The 22,652-nt window shown below is 37.8% G+C and overlaps 3 protein-coding genes across 7 annotated transcripts; 1 reads left to right on the top strand and 2 right to left on the bottom strand.

Annotated features, from left to right (window-relative positions):
• Positions 1 to 82: 82 nt before the first annotated feature.
• tmem86b (transmembrane protein 86B) lies at positions 83 to 2,438 on the bottom strand. Its single transcript, XM_026208989.1, has 3 exons — positions 2,215 to 2,438; positions 1,668 to 1,911; positions 83 to 1,052 (listed from the first exon to the last, which is right to left on the bottom strand). The coding sequence occupies exons 1-3, from the start codon at positions 2,263 to 2,265 to the stop codon at positions 598 to 600; spliced, it is 750 nt and encodes a 249-aa protein (XP_026064774.1). The 5' UTR covers positions 2,266 to 2,438; the 3' UTR covers positions 83 to 597.
• A 936-nt stretch (positions 2,439 to 3,374) lies between these two features.
• On the top strand, positions 3,375 to 6,185 carry aspdh (aspartate dehydrogenase domain containing). 4 transcript variants are annotated; one of them, XM_026208058.1, is made up of 8 exons: positions 3,375 to 3,509; positions 3,785 to 3,879; positions 4,431 to 4,575; positions 4,697 to 4,781; positions 4,897 to 5,046; positions 5,248 to 5,471; positions 5,679 to 5,818; positions 6,055 to 6,185. In XM_026208058.1, the coding sequence occupies exons 2-8, from the start codon at positions 3,831 to 3,833 to the stop codon at positions 6,090 to 6,092; spliced, it is 831 nt and encodes a 276-aa protein (XP_026063843.1). In that variant the 5' UTR covers positions 3,375 to 3,509; positions 3,785 to 3,830; the 3' UTR covers positions 6,093 to 6,185. The 4 variants fall into 4 exon arrangements, with proteins under 4 accessions (XP_026063843.1, XP_026063845.1, XP_026063842.1 ...); XM_026208060.1 differs by having other exon boundaries at positions 3,414 to 3,509; positions 3,788 to 3,879; XM_026208057.1 differs by having other exon boundaries at positions 3,415 to 3,524.
• Positions 6,186 to 7,628: 1,443 nt separating this feature from the next.
• Positions 7,629 to 20,289, bottom strand: gys1 (glycogen synthase 1 (muscle)). 2 transcript variants are annotated; one of them, XM_026208056.1, is made up of 17 exons: positions 20,145 to 20,289; positions 18,950 to 19,068; positions 14,909 to 15,090; positions 14,058 to 14,249; positions 13,422 to 13,607; positions 13,052 to 13,196; positions 12,744 to 12,861; positions 11,366 to 11,486; positions 11,139 to 11,245; positions 10,312 to 10,371; positions 10,038 to 10,230; positions 9,822 to 9,948; positions 9,106 to 9,201; positions 8,830 to 8,993; positions 8,567 to 8,647; positions 7,935 to 8,171; positions 7,629 to 7,882 (listed from the first exon to the last, which is right to left on the bottom strand). In XM_026208056.1, exons 2-16 carry the CDS (start codon positions 19,065 to 19,067, stop codon positions 7,959 to 7,961), a joined length of 2,103 nt encoding a protein of 700 aa, XP_026063841.1. In that variant the 5' UTR covers position 19,068; positions 20,145 to 20,289; the 3' UTR covers positions 7,629 to 7,882; positions 7,935 to 7,958. The 2 variants fall into 2 exon arrangements, with proteins under 2 accessions (XP_026063841.1, XP_026063840.1); XM_026208055.1 differs by having other exon boundaries at positions 7,629 to 8,171.
• Between the last annotated feature and the right edge of the window lie 2,363 nt (positions 20,290 to 22,652).

Raw genomic sequence — 22,652 nt, 5'->3', positions numbered from 1 at the left:
TTTCTCTCTTCTTTTTTTTAAGTGTCCTCCGACTTTTGGACGCCATTGCATTCCACAAAAACACAACAACATTCCATGATGTTTTAGCCTGTACTATAATATATTCATTACATAAAGTCGACAGAATTACATTTTGACATTTTTTTTTTTTTTTTCCTGCAACTTTACCATGAACGAAAGTACCATGAATCAGTCCATAAACACAAATCTGTAACACTACTGTGACTTAATGTGCATTATTTTAGTTCGACAGACGCATCTCTGCTCTATACTAGCAAAGGTTCGTGAAGCATCTGAGGATGAATGTGTGTGTTGGACAAAAAAAGATTCAATACCTTAGTACGAAATTCTGCAAAAAGGGCAACAACAACAATTCCATTCACTTAACATTTGGGGGCTCCAAATTCTCATAATAGTTCAAATCAGTTCAGTTCAGCGTAGAGCCTGTCAGGCCAAGTTCATCGGCTGTAGTGAAAGTTAGACAGTAGTTAATAAGTCAGACTGTGTAATATGTCTTATATTTAGGGATGTACAGTAAAGCATGTGCACACAGTAATTGTGTGTTAACTGTGAAAAGCTTTCACTGAACCAGCAGTCTTATGATCTCTTCCACTTGTGGATATCATCAGCGTCCTGCTCCAGCGCTGCCTTCACGTCTCCCAGCGCAATCATCAGCTGTGCCATGTAGTATGTTGTCATAATAATGTGCTTTTTGTATTCGACATCAAAGACATTGAACTTTGTCAGTGCAATTGTGAGGTCAGAGGCCATGAAGACCAGGCTGCCCAGCAGGATGAGAGGCCGCCGTGTACGAGCAGCCAGTGTGGCCATGATGACAATGAGCAGCATGTAGCCCCCTATGGCTGGGACGAGGAGGTCAGCTTCTGGATCAAGACGTAGGAAGGGCACCAGGTAAACATACATGCCAATGCCGAACAACCACAGGATGAGGTAGAGGATAAAGAATGAGAAAGATGAAGATGTTGCAGAATATCGAGAGGACAGGAAGGAAATAGAGTAAAGTAAGTGGGCCAGTGCAAAACAGCCCATTCCTAAAAAAGAAGAAGAAGACAGAGATAAGACTGTGATGCAGAGCTATTATAGTTAACCAAAACTACAAACCATAAAAAAACTCAATGACAAAAACACAATAAAATTATCAAAATTAAATTAAATTCAAACTATTAATACTACAAACACTGCCATTAAGAAATTAGTAATTCATATTAAGTAATCAGTTGTTATGTGTATATTAAAATGGAAATAATATGTAAAGAAAACCAAAATGAAAACATAATAACAAAGGTGAATATAAATTAATATAATTTTTTTTAATTATTAACTTTTTTGGGCAAATTCTATTATTCTGAAAAGGTGATTCTCATTTTATTCTTTTTACTGTAATACTGAGTGCACACATAGCCTTAAAACAAAAACAGAAAAAAACAACAATGTGATACACAAATACTTCACAATTTAAATGATAATAAAAATAATACTGTATATTAATGGTATGAAATAGTTTTAAAAAATTGTGAAAAGTAAGAAAAGTTTTTTCCCCTCTTGATTTCATATTGAAATATGACCCTGGAGGTTTTGGTAGGCTTTGTATCTGTAACCTTGGTCGTCTTAAATAAAGACATGAGACAGGAAGAAATAACCTTTACCATGGATAAAAAGTTCTGGCCAAATAAGGCAACAGTCTCCGCCCGCTGAGAGCAGCAACCCTCCAGCCACACCCACTAGACTCCGCCCTCCATTATAGCTGAACACCAGAAGGACCAGACAGAGGATGGGAGAAGCCTTAATGCCAGCAGCCAGAAGAGAGGGGGCGGAGTCTGGGATCCACAGGTAGAAGTATATAATACAGGATGCAAAAAAAGGGAGGAGATAAAGAAACAGTACACAGGTCTGGAAAAGAATGAAAACAATACAGGGATGATTTTTGTTTAAAAAAATACACAGCTTGCACTTATTGTGCGCTAAATAGTATTCAATCAGTATTACAACGCTTTCATAGAAAAAGAAAGAAAGAAAATCACACAGGATATGAGTGTAATTCTAAGCTAGAAAAATCCTTTTGTGAATAAATGTGGATCTAAATGAGTAAACTGGGTGTGATAGAAGTGCACAAATAAGCCCAAAAGAGCCGATCACAGGTCTGTGTCTGTGTTTGTGCGCAGGTGTGTGTGTGTGTGTGTTTCCTGAGATTACCGTGTTCCTGTGTTGTCTACGGTCATAAGCATTTGTTTCCAGGATGTCCATCTCTGTCTTCTGGCCTAAACAGTCTCACACACAGCCTTCTCAGATGTGGGCCACCTATTCCACAGCTGGGAGATCTGTAATGCCTCTGTAATGCCAATGTTTTTCACTGGCTGGGGTAGGTCTGGATTTTGGACCATTATGAGTGATGTGTTATCTGTCAGATTGTTCTGTCATAAACAACGTACACCCCTCACTCTCTCTCCCTGTTTTGGGCCTGTCTCTCTCTCCGTCTATGTTTACTCTGCATTATGGCCTATTACCCCGTAGTGACATCACTGCCTAAAGTAAAGGTTTGATGATTGAGATACAAGTTCAGAGAGATAAACTTGATGGGGTTTTTTTATGTTTTTTTTTTTACATTTTTTTATTAATGCTATAAAATTACCTTGGTTTTTTTACGCTTTATTGGCTTTTTTGATGTACATGTAGGTGTCAGTAAGGATAGACAACACATAACATTTTAATAAATATAATCTTTATTTTTTACATTAATCTAATAATTACTATAATACTTATCCATTCTAAATCTTATTGATCATTAGCTTCTCAGTTGTTAGTGGTTTGAAAGCCAGCATGGTTGGAAAATCTGTTGCATTTCTGGAGATATTGTCATTTCCCCCACTTGAGGGCGCCACAGAGCAACAGTGCCATGATATTAAAAGGGTGAATTATTTTCATACTTTTCTCATTTAAAGTATACTGTAACATTTTTGTCATACATTTGTTAATAAGTTTGATGTGAGACCTGTATGTATTTAGATTTTTGTAACTTGAAATAAGCTAATGTAAACGTAAAAAAAAGTATTTAAACTTGATGCACTAAAATAACTAAAACTAAAATAAAATTAAAACATTAAAATAATAAAAATAGAATAAAAAATATTTTACAAATGATAAAAACATTAAAATTACAGAACTAATTAACAAAAATAAAATAAAATGATAATGCAGAATATAAAAATTAAAATGAATCAAACTCATAATAAAATTTAATAGTATCTCAAAGACACTAAAGCAACTAAAATAAAATATCCTGTTTCAAGATCACTGTTTTCATCATCAACAATATTATAGTGCTCCTTTAAAATATCCAAAGCCAATGGATTCACACTGAGTCTAATCATTAACAATCCTGGACAACATGCACTTTAACCTGCTCTGTCCCACTGCCTGTCAAGTTCACACAGCGAAGAGAGAGTTCGACGGACACCGGGAAGAAAGAGAGGGTGATAAACAGAGAAAAGGTGAGGAATTGGCAGGTAAGTGAAGGTTGTGAGGACAGATTGTATCGGTGAGATCACTGTGTTTGAGATAAAGGACAGTAGTTGACATAGAGGTGGAGAGAAAATGAAAAAGAGGAGGAGCCAAAGATTGAATCAAGAGCATGTGTGGGGCAATGGAAAGACAAATCTAGTGCATGCTGGTTTGATGTTCTAGAGTTTACAGAATTACAGTTGTTATTGTGTAGATGTGGATAATAATAATACTACTAATAATAAGCTCTCTTGATCTACTTTAGCAGACCAACCAGTGAGAAATCAGCTGGATCCCTTATCTCACTAGATATGACTGACAGAGCCTTAAAGGTTGGAATTGTGGGATATGGACATTTAGGTGAGTTCTCCAATGAACACTTCTGTTTCAAGAGTCACAACTTTCTCTACTTTGATTAAATTTGCACTCTGAGTCTACAAAATAAGAACGTCCCATAACCATTACTAAAATAGTAGTAAAAATAATACTATTCTTATTTTTCTCAAGGAATGAGCGCAGAAGAACCACGCATGGTTGCCTAGGAAGTATAAGAGAATTTTAAAATGGGTTTTCAAGGCCTCATAGAAGTTCATTAATTATTAAAAGCCATACAAAATGTCTGCAGTATTTAGTGATTAGTTTTACATGTGATCTGCACTTTCATATTTCAGCTGATAGATATTGCTCATGTGTTTATTAAAGCCATAGTATGTCCCATATGTGAATGTCTACTGAGCCTGTTCTTTCTTTTAAACTGACTGACAGATCCGTCTCAATTTGATTGATTTGAAAAAGCATGGAAATTCATTGGTCAAGAAGAGCAGAAGAGCTGTAATCACTCTTATGTTCAGGATCAGTTCATGTTCTTCAAGACCATGAAGCTTGTATGTAATCTTTTCTCTTTTTCTCAGGCCAGTTTCTTGTCGAGAAGATCCAAAAGGAAGGGGCCGAGGCAGGACTGCAGTTAGCATTTGTTTGGAACCGAAATGCAGACAAATTTAGAGATTCATTGCCAAAAGAGCTGATTCTACATGACCTCTCAGATTTCACCTGCAGGTAAATGTTGTATTTGTAGATATAAAGTTTTGCATACACTTGTTGAATATTTGTTTGAATGGAAGAACGGAGCATGTTACTGTGGCACTTACAGGTGTTTTATGTGTGTGTGGTGTTTCAGAGACACAGATGTAATAGTGGAGGTGTGCCATCCAATGATAGTTAAAGAGTTTGGGGTCAGATTTCTGTCACATGCTCACTTCCTGGTAACTTAAGTCCATCCTTTAGATTTCCACCTGAAATCCTGTCTGCCATAGCACTTATGTTTATTTCATAGTAAATTGTTAAAACTGTATCTAATCGTGTTTTTCCCTTCCTCAGGTGGGCAGCCCTTCTGCCCTATCAGACCCCCAGCTCGAGCAAGATCTTCGCACTGCTGCGAAACAACATTGGAAAACACTTTATGTGCCCAGTGGTGCATTATGGGGTGGCCAAGATATTCAAAAAATGAATGACAGTGGAACTTTACGGGTAAGACAATTACTTTTGGATACAAGGAATTCAAGCACGGTTCAAAATTAAATCTAACTGTCCATAAAAAAAATTATCTCCAAGAGGTGGTCTGCCTGAAGAAAAAATACTGAATATTATCCCAAACTAAAGTTCAACGAGTTTCATTGTCCCTGCCACATGAAAATATATGAAAGTAAATTACAAATGTCTCTCTTCTAGGCTCTCTCTGTCCGAATGTCTAAACATCCCTCTTGCTTTCGGCTGACTGGTGGTCTGCTCTCTGATTGGAGGGAGGGAGAAGGGAGGCGGGTCTTGTACCACGGCTCAGTAGCAGAGCTCTGCCCCATCGCCCCAAATAATGTGAACACTATGGCAGCTGCAGCCATAGCCGCATCAAAGCTGGGCTTCAGTGGGGTTACCGGAGAAATCGTTTCAGACACTGCGTGAGTCGCAAAGTGGACCTAAAAAAAATCTGACATTAACACTCAAAACCTTTCCTTTACACAGAAAACTGCCTTCATACATAGACTAGGCCACTTTTAAAGTTAGGATGATATTAAACCATTAATCTTTCCATATATTATTCATTCATGCATGTTTTTATTTTTCAGTTTTTATTCGAGCTTCTCTCTCTTTGCCCTTCTCTCCAGATTATCAGACTACCATATTGTGGAGGTTGAGGTAACTGGTCCAGATGGGTTCACAGTGAAAACAGTGAGACAAAACCCCGCCAAACTGGGAGCTGTAACAGGAAATGCCACATACAACTCCTTCTGGAGCAGCTTACTGGGTATGTACAAGAAAGACAGATGGAGTAAACTGATGCAGTGCATTATCTTAAACCCAAGTATGCACCTCCGCCAAATCTGGATTTACAGAGAGAATGCAGGCATAAAAAGACATCTTTTGGAACGGTCCTCTTTGCTTTCTGTTCTGCTCAAATTTAACAGAATGTGCAAAATGGTACATGAATACATGGTTACATATTTTTCTGTCTTATCTGAATTTCTGTTTGTCTTTTTTCAGTCTGCAAGGGTCATGGAGGGAGGGTATATCTCTGTTGATAACAGTGGACTGCTGCAGAAAGTCTACAAAGGAACTAAAGAAAAACACACGATGAGGCACATGATGAATTAATAAAACAAGTGTAATAGTAATAATGTCGTAGACTTTAATTTCAGTTTTACAGCTGTGATAGACATGACAAACTCTAACAGTGCTGGTTTATACTTGTGTATTACAGTAACAATGATGTTCCAGTGTATTAGTTTGGCTGGTTTGCTTTAGCTACATCAATTGCTTGTCATTTAATTTACACTTTAAAAAAAAAAAAATAACCCTTGAAAATTGCTGGTTAGTCACCATATTTGTGAGAGTACGTAATACTGTGAAGGGAAATCTGCCCGTGAGTAAAGAACTGTAAGAATGTTTTCATAACAGTACATTTGTGCAATCCAAAGTCTTTTAAAAAGAGGTTTTTGATTTCTTGCTTTCATGAAACACACAAAGAAAAAGTTTTGCACAGTGAAAATGAAGAATTACTGACTGTCAAATCATGATTTAAAGGAAACGGCTTAAATTTAGGTCTGTCCTTTATATAAAGATACTGTAGGACTTTAGAAGACCTAAAGTGTCAGTTTTGAAGACTATTTGTATGATATCCGTATCAGAATGTTTTTGACCATGATCACCCACTGTGTTATTTTCGTGTGTATATATTTATATATATATATATGAAATATATACACATGAACATTCTTCAAAACCTTTTCTTTTGTGTTCCATGGAATAAAGTCACACAGCTCTTTTAAAGAGTACATAAATAATTATTTTTTTCTTAAACTATTATTTTAAAGAATTTCTAATAAAGGTCTACTTAAAGTGCCCCTATTTTGGTTAATGAAAGGTTCATATTTTTGTTTTGGGAGTCCCCAACCACAGGTTGACATGCATGCAAGGTCAAAAGACGCATATTATAACACAATAAAAGTATTTATTTGTAACTTATTTGCTCAAATATTCCCAAACGATTCATATTTCCAAACCCCTCCTTTGCATGACGGTAATCTGCGATGATTTGGTCTGATTGGTCTCATTTTAATTTCATCATGAGCCTGTAATGCCTGAGAAGCAGCGTTTGTGAGCGCAGTGCTGCTTTGTGTACAGTGTCACCAGGGAAAACGCTATTTTTACTGCTTCAAAAGAGCATCTAGTGGCAGAAAACTAATTAGCATTTTCATTCAGACAAACGTGAAAAGACCAACAAGTGTGCAGCTTTGTGCTAATGTTTCATGTTGACATCTACACTAAACGGCTTGGGATTTGTTTTAAAAACGACTCGTTTCAATGATTCAGAGTCGACTCTTTATTTTGAGAGACAATGACTTTATACACGGTGCACTTTCAGATTTAAAACTTTGCAGGATGTTTTCATTCACTTAGAGATGTTACACACTGCATGAAAGGTCATTTTCAAAAATCCATAATAGGGGCTCTTTAAAAAGATTGTTTGTAACATTTATTTTGATCATTTCACATTTATTTGTATTTTCGTTTAACTGAACGTCAGTGGCAAACAGCTAGATGACAATTTGGTATGAATCCATATGAATTGTCATTTGCATAGCTCTAGCTACTATTTAATATTTTGCCCTCTGTTGTTGTTTTTTTTTACTAGGCTTCCTATGAAAGACACCAGAGAAATCTTTCAACAGAAAGTCTTAATCACATATGGCTCACCAAATACTGAAATATCTTATTTATTTCTCTTCAGAATACCAACATGCAGACAGACATACTGTTTGCAGGATTTACTTTCACTTTTATGGGATTGTTAATGCGTATGTGTGTGTGTGTGTGTGTCACAGTGTATGTAAGTGCCTTATAGTATAAGCTACAGAGTGTGTAGGGTATGCATGTATGTGTGTGTTTTAGTTTTTCTCAGGAAGATCAACTGTCTGATTCTTGTTCCGGTTCGGCATGATTAAAGGTTGGCGGATGTTGACCCGGTCTTTCTCTGCCTCCAGATCTTCATCATATGGTTCCTCTTCTTCCTCAGCCTCACTGTGATGAGGAGACGAGTGAAGCGAGTGGGCGGGAGACGGGGGCACTGAGGCGGGCCGTGGGTAACGGAAGCCTGTGGCCTGAATGATGTAAATGAGAGAATAAATGTCAACAAATATTTACGTCTAGTTTTTAGACAGCTGTCCAGAGCAGTCGGAGGTTCTCTTTTTTGACAGATTTTTTTTTTTTTTTTTTTTAAGCTTGGCATAAGTAAATATAACTTCCTTAAACATTAAAATTAGCATGGAAATAAGACTTTATTCATGTAAATGTGATTATATATCACATTTTCAAAATCTCAAATCCAGGGTTTTCAAAGGAAAAACACGTTGAGGAGATGAACAAAAACAATGATGCTGAATCTAGTGGGCCCTGGTGGGAATCACTGGTCTAGATCAATTAACTTCACACTTTTATTACAATAAAAAATACATTTCAAACTATTTAAAATCTTGTCTTCATCATTTTAACTTACCGAAGTGGGTTCTTGAGGCTCATAGATGAATGTGTCCGGGAAAGCTTTCGCTAAAGCCATATGACGGGCAGATACGTAATACTAAGAATCAGAAATATGATATATTAGTTCATGAACAATAACCTTAACAACCTGTTAGTTTTGATACAGGAAGTTAACTGGACACAGCTTGGTTCTTTGGTGGTCAGAAAAGCATTTCACTGTGTGTTTTGTGTGTGTGTGTGTGTGTGTGTGTGTGTGTGTGTGTGTGTGTGGTATCTGACCCTGCCCAAATATCTCCAATCTAGCAGGTCACTGAGGCGCTCTGTTCGGTTCCTCTGAATGATCCTCTGCCTGCGGCTCTGCTGACAGAACTGAAACAGGAAAGACGTCAGCTGATTGCAGGACTCATCCACCCCACGGTACCGCCGATCCAGAATATAGATACCTGAAAAATGTACATTACACAATGAAACTAAATAAAGCAGATTCAAACTAAAAAAAAAAGAAAATCTTGTAACTGCTGTTCATTATTTCCAGTGTATATGTACAACTCTCACCATAAGCTGACGGGTCAGCAATGTGCTCCTCCATGAAACAGCCAAACCCAGACAGGTTAGTGGAGACCGACGGGATACCCATCACTGTACACTCAGCTTAAAAAAAAAAAAAAAGATGTGTGCATTGTGTTGAGTGGATGTTTTTAATACAGAGCTCACAAACTATCATTCAAAAGTTTGGGGTCAGTAAGTCCGTTTCACGTTTTTGAAAAGAAGACTCTTTATGCTCACCAAGGCTGCATTTATTTTATTTTAAAATACAGCAATACTGTAAAATAATATCTTTTTAAAATATCAAATGATCATTCAGAAATTATTCTCACATGCTGATTTGGTGCTCAAGAATTTTGGTGCTCATTTCTTATTCTCAATGTCAAAACTATAGAAAAAAAGTGATGTATTTGCGCTCACTTTGATAAATATAACACATCTATTCTGAAAAAAAAAGAAAATTATTGTAACTAAACTAATTATTGTAAAATGTTTTTTACCACATTACTGACCAAACTTATACACACACACATACATACATACATATATATATATATATATATATATATATATATATATGTGTATGTGTGTGTGTGTGTGTGTGTGTATATATGCATGCATTTATATATAATATATATATATATATATACATACACACACACACACACACACACACAGACACAGATATATACATACACACATACAGGGAGTGTGGGTAGTTTTACCTGGTGTGTATCCCCAGGGCTCATAGTAGGATGGAAATACTCCAAGATGGCAGCCTCTCACAAACTCCTCGTAGTCCATCGGCAGGAGAGGAGAAGTGGAGGAGAGAAACTCTGGATGGAAGACCACCTAGCAGAAGAATATGAGGCATTAGAGGTGCATTAAGTATTAATAACTGTGAAAACATCCATTATAGTGTATGGTTTGTGTGTGTATGCCTTGACTCTGTCCTGAGCGGTGTTAAAGAGGCCGATACGGCGGATGCAGTTGAGGATGGGGTCACTGCTGTCCTCCAGCATGTTGTGACTGCAGACGGGGGGCAGGCACTGGCGCTGGGTGGCGAAGATGGCACGTTTCATCATGGTGAAGTCCTCTTTATCTAACATCTTAGACACATCAGGCAGCTTCCCTCTAACATTGAGAAAGAGAGCACTGTCTGTCACTCCTCAGAAGAGACGACCGAATACAGTTGAAACACAAAAACCAACTCACACTAAAAGTGATTCGTAGAGTTTCTTCCCAAAGCGCTCCTTCACAGTATGAGCAGTGTCCCTGACAAAACGACAAAGATGCAATGTCACAACATCATACATTCACTGCTTCAACAGTCCCTGAGACAAAGCTACAATTTTGGGGAAAAATTTCAATCAGGCGACATTAGGACTACTGTTTATTAAACAAAAATACATAAATAAATATGAATTAATGAATAAACTAATAAAATTCCTTTCTACATCATCACACATCCAGTGTTGTAACTATTAAAGTAAAACTAAATAAATAAATGAATATATGAAAAATAACTAAATCACATATCCATCATTCACTGCAGAATGGCTAAAGAAAACAGGTAGTTGTGTTAGGATGCTCTAGGCCAGTGTTGTTATTGTTAATTAAACCTAAAACAACAAAAAAGATCAAAAATAGTTTTCATTCGTTTAATATAAAAAATAAAATAAAATAAAATCCTGAAAATATTTATTAGAGGAGATACTTAAAAACCTGGCAAATAACTGAAAATAAGTTGACAAAAAAAAAAAAAAAAAAGTTCTAAAATTAGTGAAACATTTTTTTTTTTATAAATAATATTTTTAAAAACAAACTAATATACATTTCACAAAACTTCAATTAATATTAAAATAAATAATAAAAGCCAATTCAAAATATGAATCAATACTTTAACAGTACATAATTCACTGTAAAATAAATCTGCTTTCAACACAACCTGGTTGAACTTGGTTGTTTATATTAAGCGAGTAGGCGGAGCTAAACCGTGTCATTCAGGTTAGCAGTCCTCACAGTGCAGTTTTCATGGTTACCAGAGCTGTTTCCGTACGGCTTGGCCCTTCAGGGTCTCCACGTTGAAGTTGTTGGTACGAGCAGGCATGATGAAGAATGCTATTACGGTCACATCGCTGTGATTCACCTGGACATACAAGAATCTTGTTTCAAATCAACATCGAATTTAAACTTTCATCCTTACAACATTTTGTGTTCATATTGTGACTTATCGAATGCAGATACATCCTAAAACACAAATACTGACCCTCAGCAGGTAATTAAGTCTGGCCAATGCCTCAAGAAAGATATCAGCTCCTTTATTTGAGAATTCATAGCGTCCAGCAATGAAGAGAAACACTGTCTTGTCAAGGTTAAAATCTAAATGCCTGCACACAAGACGAGAAGAGAAATTTGGGATCAGTAAAATTTTCAATCTTTTTAAAGATGTCTCTTTTGCTGCATTCATTTGATTAAAAATACAGAGAAAAAAAAACAAACAAAAAAAAACAATTATACTGTGGAATACTAATACAATATAAAATAACAGTTTTACTTTAAATGTGTGACCCTGGCCCACAAAACCAGTCTTAACTTTTCAAAATTGAGATTTAAACATCATCTGAGTTACAATTATTATAAAGCTGGAATCTGAGGGTGCAAAAAAATAATATTGAGAAAATCACCTTTAAACTTGTCCAAATGTTGTTCTTATCAAAGCATATTACTGATCAAAAATTAAGCGTTTATATATTTACGGTAGGAAATATTTTCACGGAACATGATCCTTACTTAATATCCTAATGATTTTTGGCATAAAAGAAAAATGTATAATTTTGACCCATACAATGTTTTTTTGGGTATTGCTGCAAATATACCCCAGCGACTGTTTTTGTGGTCCAGGGTCACATATAATTTTTTATTCCTGTGATGCAAAGCTGTATTTTCAGCATCATTAGTCCAGTCGTCAGTGTCACATGATCCTTCAGAAATCATTCTTCATGCTGATTATAATCAATGTTGGAAATCGGTGATACTTTTTTTAGGATTCTTTGATGAATAAAAAGTTGAAAAGAACAGCATTTATTCAAAATAGAAATCCTTCGTTACAATATACACCACCGTTCAACAGTCTGGGGTAAGTACTTTTTTTTTTTTTGAAAGTAACTAATATTTTTATTCAGCAAGGATGTGATAGTAAAAACTTATATTGTTAGAAAATATATACACATTTCAAAAAATGCTGTTTTTCTTTCTTTTCTTTTTTTTACTTTTTACTTAAAAAAAGAAGAAGTATCAAAGGTTCCAAAAAAATATTAGGCAGCACAACAGTGTTCAATGCTGATATTAACGGAGTATCAAATCAACATATCAGAATGATTTCTGAAGGATCATGTGACACTTAAGACTGGATTAATGGCTGATGAAAATTCAGCTTTTAATCACATGAATAAATTCAAATTTAAAATAGAGAATTGCTATTTATACATTTTTTTATAATATTTCACAATATTTTTTTATGTTTATTTGATTAAACAAATGAAGCCCTGATGAGCAGAAGAGACTATTAAAACTCTTATCCAAAACGTTTGAACAGCAGGGAGTGTATAATAGGATTGCATGAGGATTTTCTTTTGAGCTCTGACCCATAGAAATGGCCTCTGACAAACTCCTGGATGCGCGCTTTACTCTGAGCGTGGAGGTTCTGGAACTCGTGCATGGCTGAGAACTTCTTCACGTTCAGGCCGTTCGGAGTCACAATATCTGACAGAGAAAGATGGACGGGGGTATCTTTAGCAAACAGACCAAATACAAAAGCAGCAGCTTCCTGGCAGAAGTCCAGTTCTGAACCAAATCAGGAAGCAAGTAATAATGAAAAGAAGCCTGTATTCATGACAGTATTTTGTTGCCATTAGGATGTAGAGAAAACAGTAGAAGCAGGAACTTAAATCACCTGGTTTCCGCTTCAGTAAGTGCTCGGCCTCTACGGCGGTGATCTGAGAGACGGTGGTGAAGACGTGTGCACAGCGCACCGCTGCACGCTCCAGACAGTACCGGTGATAGATCTGCCTGTCACCTGCCTCTTTATCCAAATTAAACTACGCATGGAGAAATAACCACAGACACTTCAGGAAGCTCTCTTGAAATTAACTCCATGAACTCTATCTGTTTATCCAATTAGAGCATAATCTGGGTGTCAAACCAAAATGTGGTTAAAAAAAAAAAACAGTGAAAGTTTTCTAAAGAAATCTGATTCTATCTGGCGAGGAGGTGCGGGTTAATATACATCATATATCTACAAAAACACATTCTCTCACACAAACCTGAGCAAGGTTGTTGTAGAAGTCAACGTTCCCGGCACACAGGTATCGGCCAAGCAGTGTGGCATGTGTGGTGAAGATGGTGGCTACAGGTAACTGACGCTGCCTGCATAAGACGAGCCCCAGACCAGCCAGCCACTCGTGAAAATGAGCTACGATGTGAGGAGGTTCGTCACACTGAGCTGCAAACTGAAACGTATTCAAACATATGCTAATTATAATTCATAAGATTCCACAACTTTCTGTGTATGTGTGTGTGGGGGGGGGGGGCATGCATTTAATATTTACTATTGAATAACTACAACTTTTTATCCCCCATTGAGCTTTGTTGGAAAAATAACATGCACATTTACACATCCCATGTTGCCATTGTTAACTAAAATTAAAACTCTTAAAAAGTTGTTATAAATTAAAATAAAGCTGAGATGAAGCCTAATATAAATTTTAGATGAAAATCGTAAAATGAAATAAATCATTTAATTACTACAACTAAAAATCAAAGCTTAATAGAAATATATTAAACAACAAAAGGACAAAACAAACTACAATTGATTTTTTTTAAAACTGAAAATACAAAAATAAAAGGCATTTCAAAATATTACAACAGTACATACATAATACTAAAACAAAACTGCACACCTCTCCCAGTAGCCATGCGGTGAGGAAGCCAAAGAGAATGGCGTCGTTAGCCTCTCTATCGAACCAGGGCACACCAATACTGCAATTCTCCCAGAGTTCAGCCTTCCAGCGGTCCAGAGACCAGGCCGTGAAGCCCACATCTAGCAGAATCACATATGGAGAGCCTTCAATCAGCCATCGACCAAAATATACCTAGAGAAGAAAGCAGAGGAAGGAAGGAAATTAGAAGCTTTTTCACTGCTAGAGATTTAACATGATACCATTCAACAGAAATAGCATTCTGAAAACTGAGGTTGCACATATTGACACGATCTTCATACAATTTCACCTAAATTTTTTCAATGATCACAATTCAAACTATTGAGAATGCAACTCCTGGTTTGTTAGTCTGAAGACACCACAGTGTATCAACTACAGATGAAGCCACTTGGACAAGCTAGCAAACATTTTCAGTTAATACTTTCTAAGAAAAACCTGGATGTGTGGCTTTGATTTTTTCAAACTCGTTTCTGTTCATGTTGACCACAAAGTGACTCTGCAATAACTCGGGCACCAATTTACACAGCATCTCTCAGAGGAAATTTCCTCAAAGAACTGAAATAGACCTCAGTGTGGCTGTTGGACACTGACATAGCCTTTAAAGCAGACACACACACACACACAGACACACACTAGAGACATGTGATACAAACACTCTCCAGAATGAAGGTTTAGGGTTTCACTGTGGATAAGAGCAGATTAAATCAGGCTGTGTGGTGTGTGTGTGTGTGGATAAACGAGAGGTGAACAAACCTACAGCTAGAAACTGTCTTTCTTTTTCAATATTCATTGAAGTGTGTGAATGTGTATACCTTGCACCCACTGCTGTTCATTTTATCAATGGTTCTCCTGAGTGCCGCATTGCAGGGTTCGATCAGCTCCACTTGCGTCCTGACACTGGACTCCATATACGGGCCCACCAGAAAGTAGTTCTCACCCCATTCCTCGCAGGTCAGACGTGCCTTGGTCTGGATCACTGTGTAAATGCCACCAACTGCCACAAAATGAGAGTGATTAGTTAACCTTTAAAAGATGTTTAGGTCCAGGAAAGAGAAGGCCACCCAGGCCTTTGAACTCGACCTTCCTGACCTTTATCTAATCTAGCTGTCATGAATATATAATATTCACAGAGTGCAGCAAATACCAACACCAGAGTCACATGACTAATGCACCCCAGAGTATGTGGATACCATATCGGTGAATGCTTGGCGGTTGAGTCATGTGGAGTATAGGTTTTTGTGTTGTGACAACAACAACAGTGTCTAGTTTCTCCTTTCCAAAACTGCAGATGATTGTAGACTATGTTCAACTTAACTCTCATGAAGTCAAAATAATTAGGATTAATAATACATTGTTTTTATCATGTTTTTTTAATACATTTTACTGTAGGTTAATACTTACATTACAGGTGCATCTCAGTAAATTAGAATGTCGTGGAAAAGTTTATTTCAATAATTTAACTCAAATTGTGAAACTTCAATGTACACAGACTGAAGTAGTTTCAGTCTTAGGTTCTTTTAATTGTGATGATTTTGGCTCACATTTACCAAAAAAAATTAATATCTCCACAAATTAGAACACTTCATAAGACCAATAAAAAAGAATTTTAGCGAATTGTTGGCCTTCTGGAAAGTATGTTCATTTACTGTACATGTACTCAATACTTGGTCAGGGCTCCTTTTGCTTTAATTACTGCCTCGATTCGGCGTGGCATGAAGGTGATCAGTTTGTGGCACTGCTGAGGTAGTATGGAAGTCCAGGTTTCTTTGGCAGTGGCCATCAGCTCATCTGTATTTTTTGCAGATGAGCTGAAGGGCTATGTGTGTGGGCTATAAGCTTCTTCACCCTTCCTCTAAACTCTAGGACCTTGGTTTTCAAATAAAATACAAAACTTGCTCTCATCTGAAAAGAGGACTTTGGACCACTGGGCAACAGTCCAGCTCTTCTCCTTCGCCCCAGGTAAGACGCCTCTGATGTCGTCTGTGGCTCAGCAAATTCCTCGACACGTCTGTGTGTGGTGGCTCTTGATGCCTTGACCCAAGCCTCAGTCCATTCCAAGAGAAGGCGAGCGTGAACAGGAGCAAATTTTGGAAGTATTTTGATTAATTATCTCCCTTGACTTCATGCCTCCACGTCCCCCCGATTGCCTCATAGACAGTAAAAGATTGTCTGCAAGCTTCTCCACCTGTCCATACAGTAATTTCTCTGTGCGACAGAGAGTTGCAGGTTATGACGCAATCATTAGCCTATTTTTTACAAAAAACTGCCTCTATGGGACCATAAAGTAAGATACAAGGTAATGGAGCCTTTTAAACATTTTCGTGTTTCTTTAGAAATAATTAATGGACAAATGGAGTCTTTAAACGCCTCAGATGTAAAGTTATTCACTGTCAAAGTGATGCCAAAATGAATGGGAGTCAATGGAATGCTAACAGCAGGTGGGTGTCCGCTAGCCAATGGTTGCGCCCAGGGCTGCTTCAATAAAATATGAAACCCTGCCCCCCTGTGTATAAGTCTGCAAACCGCCATAAAGCAAGAAGACGACGACACCTCAGGAGGACACTAGTGGTGGAACTGTTGATTCTTTTAAGAGATTAGTTCATTTTCAGTCCATTCGGTCGCACCTGAGAAGAAGTCACATCAGTCCAAAAATTCGTCATGACGAGGAAAAAACATATAAGTCGCACTGGACTATAAGTTTTATTTATTTAGACCCAAGAACCAGGAGAAAAATTACCATCTACAGCCGCGAGAGGGCGCTCTATGTTCTCAGTGTAGGCTACAGTAGCTCCCTCTCGCGGCTGGAGACAGTAATGTTTTCTCTCGGTTCATGTCAAATTAGTTTTGATAAATAAGTCGCTCCTGACTACAAGTCGCAGGACCAGCCAAGCTATGAAAAAAGTGTGACTTATAGTCCGAAAAATATGGTAGTTCACTGATTCGTTCAGTGAACATTTCGTCATATTACACAAATATGCCAGCAAGTGGCGAAAAAGAGTGTCTTATGTGTAATGTCTTACCCGAAGTCAACGAACATATTTACTTGTTACAAAAACTTATTTGGCTTTATTAAAATGTGAGCATAATCACATTAAATAGTCTAAATAAGTTGTTCATATGAAAAAAGCAGCAGGTTTTCTTGCATAATTAACATTTTAATTGTTTGGTCAGACAGTTCATATATATATATATATATATATATATATATATATATATATATATATATATATATATATATATATATATATATATATATATATATATATAAATAATATATTCACATTAATAAATCGGGGATTAAACGTGGAGTTATGTTCTGTATGCTAAATATGAAAACAAGCGTACCTATAACTGCGCTTTGCATCTGCTGATTGTTGATAAAGATTTACATGCTAAATGGCCGACTGACCCTGTATACTCTCATTCATTTCGTTCATGAACGAGATGTACCAGTTCCTTTAACTCATTCACGAACAAGAAGATCTCTCAATCTCGTTCAGACTCAAACGAAACTCATTCAGTGAAGGGTGTATTCGTTCACTATATTCCACAATCACATGCTCCGTTACATCTCATACTAGAAGACTATTGGCTTGAGGATGATTAATTCTTTGACAGGATGAAACAGTTCACACAGAGCCACCCGGTGCATTGATATTCACATGCGCTGCTAATAGCGCCAAGCCACTGTGGAGGGTGGAATTTCAGTGAATGAGAAATATAAATCAGTGGATTACATGAACGAGAACGATTCGTTCACCTAAAAGATTCGTTCAGAAAGAATGATTCGTTCACCTAAAACATTCGTTCAAATGATCCACCTGTCACTCTAGTGGCCATTCCCTTAATTATGCAGAACTTTAAGGCTCAATATAATTGAAACAGATGAGTTATAAAAAATAAAAATAAAAACTCACAGTTGTCATGAAGGGTAAAATCTGCTATATAGACCAAAATATTTTTTTAACCAGCTTGTAAACATGTTTTTTCCTGCTGTAAAGTTGCATTTTAACATGGGGGGTCTATGAGACTGACTCCCTTTTGCAGCCATCCTCAAGTGGCCAGTCGATGAATTGCAGTTTAAGTCACTTCCTTTTTGGCTTCACGCGAGTTAGGTTGCCGATCGCTTGAATCAGAGGTAAAAAAAAAAACTATATAAATACTATTCAGTTTCTTGCACAGAATGATTGTTTTGTGTCTTCACACATCAATGTATCGTCACGAGCCGCAGGGTTTAATTTGGTTTTGTTTATGTTTTTTGTTTTTGTTTCTTTGTATCTTTTAGCCGTGATTCCCATCTACTTCTATTATAAGAGTGATCGACTGCAACGGTTTGACTTAAAAATCTCTGTTTGTGTTCTTCTGAAGAAACAAAGTCACCTACCTCTTGGATGCCCCGGGGGTAAGCAGATAAACATAAAATGTTCATTTTTTGGGTGAACTATCAGCACAACAGTTTTTAATACGGAGAATAATATTGCATATTTCTTGAACATCAAATCATCATATCAGAATGATTTCTGAAGGATCATGTGACACTGAAGACTGGAGTAATGATGCCGAAAATACAGCTGTCCCATCACATAATTAAATTGCATTTTAAAATAGAACTCATTCATTGTTATGAACAGTTATGACATTCATTTCCGAATTTTGAAACATTTAATGAAATAAATGCAGCCTCGATGAGCATTCTCTAACAGACTTCTTTAAAAAACATTTAAAAAATCTTACAAACCCCAAACATGAATGTTAGTGTAGGTATCTTTGAACGTATGAGTGTAAATGTCTATGATGACACATTAGCAACGAAACCTAATTTCCAAGAAAAGAAACATGCCTTTATTACACACCTTTATTTGCTACCTCCCATGCGATCTCAAACAGGACTGCATCCTCCCGATCGAACTCTTCGTCCCATTCCTCCAGGCCGGACAGGGAGGTGACCGACAAACTGCGTGCCAGTGGCATGCTGGTAATAAAATATAACAATGATACCAATCTCATTATCAAGTCTCATTTGTATTGAACTAATATGTAGGCCTAGCTTACATCCATCACAAAAGTGTGAACCTTACATGATGAACCACTGTCAAAAGCCATCTACATCAGTATATGACCTTCAAGCAAACACCTCACACACAAACACACTTCCTCATTCTCTCATGACACAAAATTATTTCAAAAGAAATTAATCAAAGTGACTCATCTTCCAGTATTACTCATTGGCTCTTCCTTTCTCGGATTTACACACAAACACATTAGATAAAGCTTCTTTAGTACGATGAGTAAGTGCATGTCTAAATCATATCATGGGTTTAGATGTCTACAAATACATTGTCCCTTCACTTCAAGTTTGGGAATTACCTTGTTTACATCACAAAATCATGTATTCATTCAACCATCACTTACACACCCTCCACTTACAACATACCTTGAGTAACAAGAGGCCTGTTTTACGAGAAAGACAAAGTGATTGAGAGACGAGGCTTGTAACGTTAGTCCCTATAAACCCAGAGAGGCTTCATGAATGACATAACGGTACGTAAAGGTCCTCCATGCAACACAAACTAACCTTCAAACAGTGCCTAGGTGAATTATTGAGCCCCTGGGTATTATTGTAGTGAGTTGTGAGTGTTAGTGAGCTGTCATTCATAATTGAGACGCAGTATATGATAGTGTCTCTCCCGCTTGCTCTCTCATAGGCAGAAGCGCGTACGTGCGCGCCGACAGGAACAGTCAAACACAGAACGTCACAGACACCATAACAACAGAACAAGTAAAGCGTTTCCTGGACATAATAATAAAAATATATATACGGGTGTGCACACAATCAAAAAAGCTTTTCCTCTGTACGCTTGAGGAAGGACGAACTGGTCAGTCGAGCGCAAAAGTGGGTTTGACCACCCGGTTTGACCGAAGAGCACTGCGCTTGCCAGGAATCACGGGCTTTGCAAATGGACGATAACGTTTCTCTACGGGTTTTAAAACACACGGATAGGTCATTTCAGACTGACACCACACAAAAGCAGTAGGTTACGCACTCACCCTGCGGTAGCGTCTCGTCCTCGCTCAGCGGCGCAAGCCTCACATCTGCTGGAGTCAATCACCAGGAGGATGAACTGACAGTGGGCGGGGCTCCTGCGCAAATCAGCCTTGTATTATAGGACTGTTTGGTTGTCCGTCAGGGTGACAGCTCGCACGCGACAGGGTATGTAATAACGTGTGGGCATGTCTTATCGGACGTCGACTCCTCCTCCTTGATCTCTCGGTTAACGAATGAGCAGCGTCTTCTCCTCACCCAAAAGAGATAGGCGTTTACCTGTATGAAGAATTTGATTGGATAAACAGAATATTGAGGAAAACATTGCATTGTCCGTTATTTTCCTCTTGCAGCTCGAAGGGAAATTAAGCCGCTGGCTTTTGCGGTTTTTTGCGCATTTTACAATAGCGGCACACCCTCAGAAACTAACTACTTCCTTAATCAGTATAACCACATACTATGTATGCATGTACAGTACATATATTACAGATTTTTAAGTTATGTCTCGATGAAGATTTATTTTATATATGTGTTTATAGACGTGTGATCCTAGACCATAAATACAGTCATTAGGGTCTTTGTTTATAGAGATTTATACATCATTATTATATAATTTATTCCATTGATGTATATGGATTGTTGGGATATAGGACAATATTTTGCCGAAATACAACTATTTGAAAATCTGGGAGTTAAAAAAATCCAAATATTGAGAAAATCACCTTTAAAGTTGTCCAAAGGAAGTTCTTAGCAATGCCTATTACTAATATATAGATATATATAACGTTTTGACACTTCTAAATCAACGAGAAGGGTATAACTGCAGCCTGAAGATCTCCAAATAGGGGCGGGAACTCCAAAACTGGGTAGGAGCTCCAAAATAGGGCATGGCTTCCTCCCATTGAGAGACAGGTGCCTGAGACACATGCACAATTTTTCCCCCAATCCACTTGAGTGCAAACTCCGCCCCACAGCTGATTCTGAAGTTTTTATTGTTGTGTCAGCTGAAGTGTTTCCTACACTATGCATAAAAAAATGCTTACCCCTAAACCTACCCCACACCTTGCCTTAACCATTGAAATTGACTGAATGGCGGGATTGGTGCTGAAAAGTATGGTAAAGAAAGTTGCAGTTCAGGAGATAAACAGTTTATAAGATTATGCAATATGAGACTCACCGGACAATGGCACCTTTTTAGTTACACCAAGCATCACCCTCCTCGCCTGTGAATTTCGTGCCGCTAGACGGCCCTGTTGCTTGGAATAACACGATAGAGTAAAATCTTTCCCATAGGCTCCTGAGTGATTCCCGGTTACATCATGAAGCAGAGGTTCAAACTTGGGTCCGAACACCACTGGCCTTGAGCCTTGGGCTCTGCTCTCATGGAGAACATTTATTTATAGCATATTTTATTTTAGATGAACTAGAAACAATGTTTAACTTATAAAGTTTTATTTTTAAATGTAAGTCAGTAACAATTGGCTAAACCCACAGCCAATTGTGAAAGTCTTTGTGAAAGGAGACTCCATCCCATTTTGGAGGTTCTGCCCAATTTTTAAGTTCATGCCACATTTTGGAGAGCTCCGGTCTGCAGTTATACCTTCTTGAAATCAGCTACTGAAAGTATGTTTTGCTACCTTGGAGGTTAGACATATAAAGAGTAATGCCCTGCCTCCTACATCAGTCCATCCTTCATTTGCAAGTGGGTTCATCCAAGAAGGTGGAAAGACAGCTAAAGCCCATATACCATCGGACATCAGCCAGTTTGCAGGGGCTTGGGATTGGAAGTTGGAGGCAGATCTGAACCAAGGCTCTGCTTCCCTTCAAAAATCACCATAACGAACCTCAGACCAGTCCTTGTGCTCTGGTCCTTCTTAATCCACATTGTGTACATCATAGAATTTACCGTTCCTTGGGAGGCTGCTGTAGAGGAGGCATTTGAGCGCAAGAGACTTAAGTACACCGAACTGGCAGCTGAGGCTGAGCAAGGCGGATGGAAAGCCAAGGTTTGCCCAGTGGAAATCAGCTGCAGAGGGTTTGGTGGGCAAGTCAACCATCAGGCTGCTTAAGGAATTGGGAGTGCAAGGCCAAACGCTACGTCAAACCATCAAAGCCCTCGCAGGTGCAGCGGAAGCAGCAAGTCGATGGCTATGGGTGAAAAGGAGAGAATCATCAAAGTCACCTATAACACTTGTAAGGGTGAAAGCAGAGGGGACACAAGGTGGGATGCCAGGTGCTGCCGATGAGCCCTCTGGAGATGTTGTGGGCTTATTATTGAAACACCAGAGAAGGAGGGTGCCCACCTGATGACCCCAATGAAGCTTAAAACCCACATCCCCTTTCTAATCTCACTCTATCAGACTGGCAGCCATTACAGCAAGGAAACCAATCAGAGGGATACATCATTACCACTCATACCTCAGGTTTCATTTACATAATTGAAATTAAGTATTTGCTATTGACTGTTCAAATGCAGAGTTTTGTGTGTGTGTGTGTGTGAGAGAGAGAGAGAG

Source organism: Carassius auratus, chromosome 28 (genome assembly GCF_003368295.1).
Source record: "Carassius auratus strain Wakin chromosome 28, ASM336829v1, whole genome shotgun sequence".
NCBI classification, from domain to species: Eukaryota; Metazoa; Chordata; class Actinopteri; order Cypriniformes; family Cyprinidae; genus Carassius; species Carassius auratus.
This window is presented reverse-complemented; position numbering and strand designations above follow the sequence as displayed.

Bases quoted from the DNA above. Each gene is read 5' to 3' on its own strand.
- tmem86b (XM_026208989.1), bottom strand. From the start codon at position 2,265: ATGGACATCCTGGAAACAAATGCTTATGACCGTAGACAACACAGGAAC. The intron at 1,912-2,214 runs GTAATCTCAGGA...ATTCTTTTCCAG, and splicing joins GTAGACAACACAGGAACACG to ACCTGTGTACTGTTTCTTTA. The intron at 1,053-1,667 runs GTAAAGGTTATT...CTTCTTTTTTAG, and splicing joins GCCAGAACTTTTTATCCATG to GAATGGGCTGTTTTGCACTG.
- aspdh (XM_026208058.1), top strand. From the start codon at position 3,831: ATGACTGACAGAGCCTTAAAGGTTGGAATTGTGGGATATGGACATTTA. The intron at 5,047-5,247 runs GTAAGACAATTA...TCTCTCTTCTAG, and splicing joins ATGACAGTGGAACTTTACGG to GCTCTCTCTGTCCGAATGTC. The intron at 5,819-6,054 runs GTATGTACAAGA...GTCTTTTTTCAG, and splicing joins CTTCTGGAGCAGCTTACTGG to TCTGCAAGGGTCATGGAGGG.
- gys1 (XM_026208055.1), bottom strand. From the start codon at position 19,067: ATGCCACTGGCACGCAGTTTGTCGGTCACCTCCCTGTCCGGCCTGGAG. The intron at 14,250-14,908 runs GTATACACATTC...TTTCTTCTCTAG, and splicing joins TGAACAGCAGTGGGTGCAAG to GTATATTTTGGTCGATGGCT. The intron at 8,994-9,105 runs GTGAGAGTTGTA...TACATTTTTCAG, and splicing joins TGCTGACCCGTCAGCTTATG to GTATCTATATTCTGGATCGG.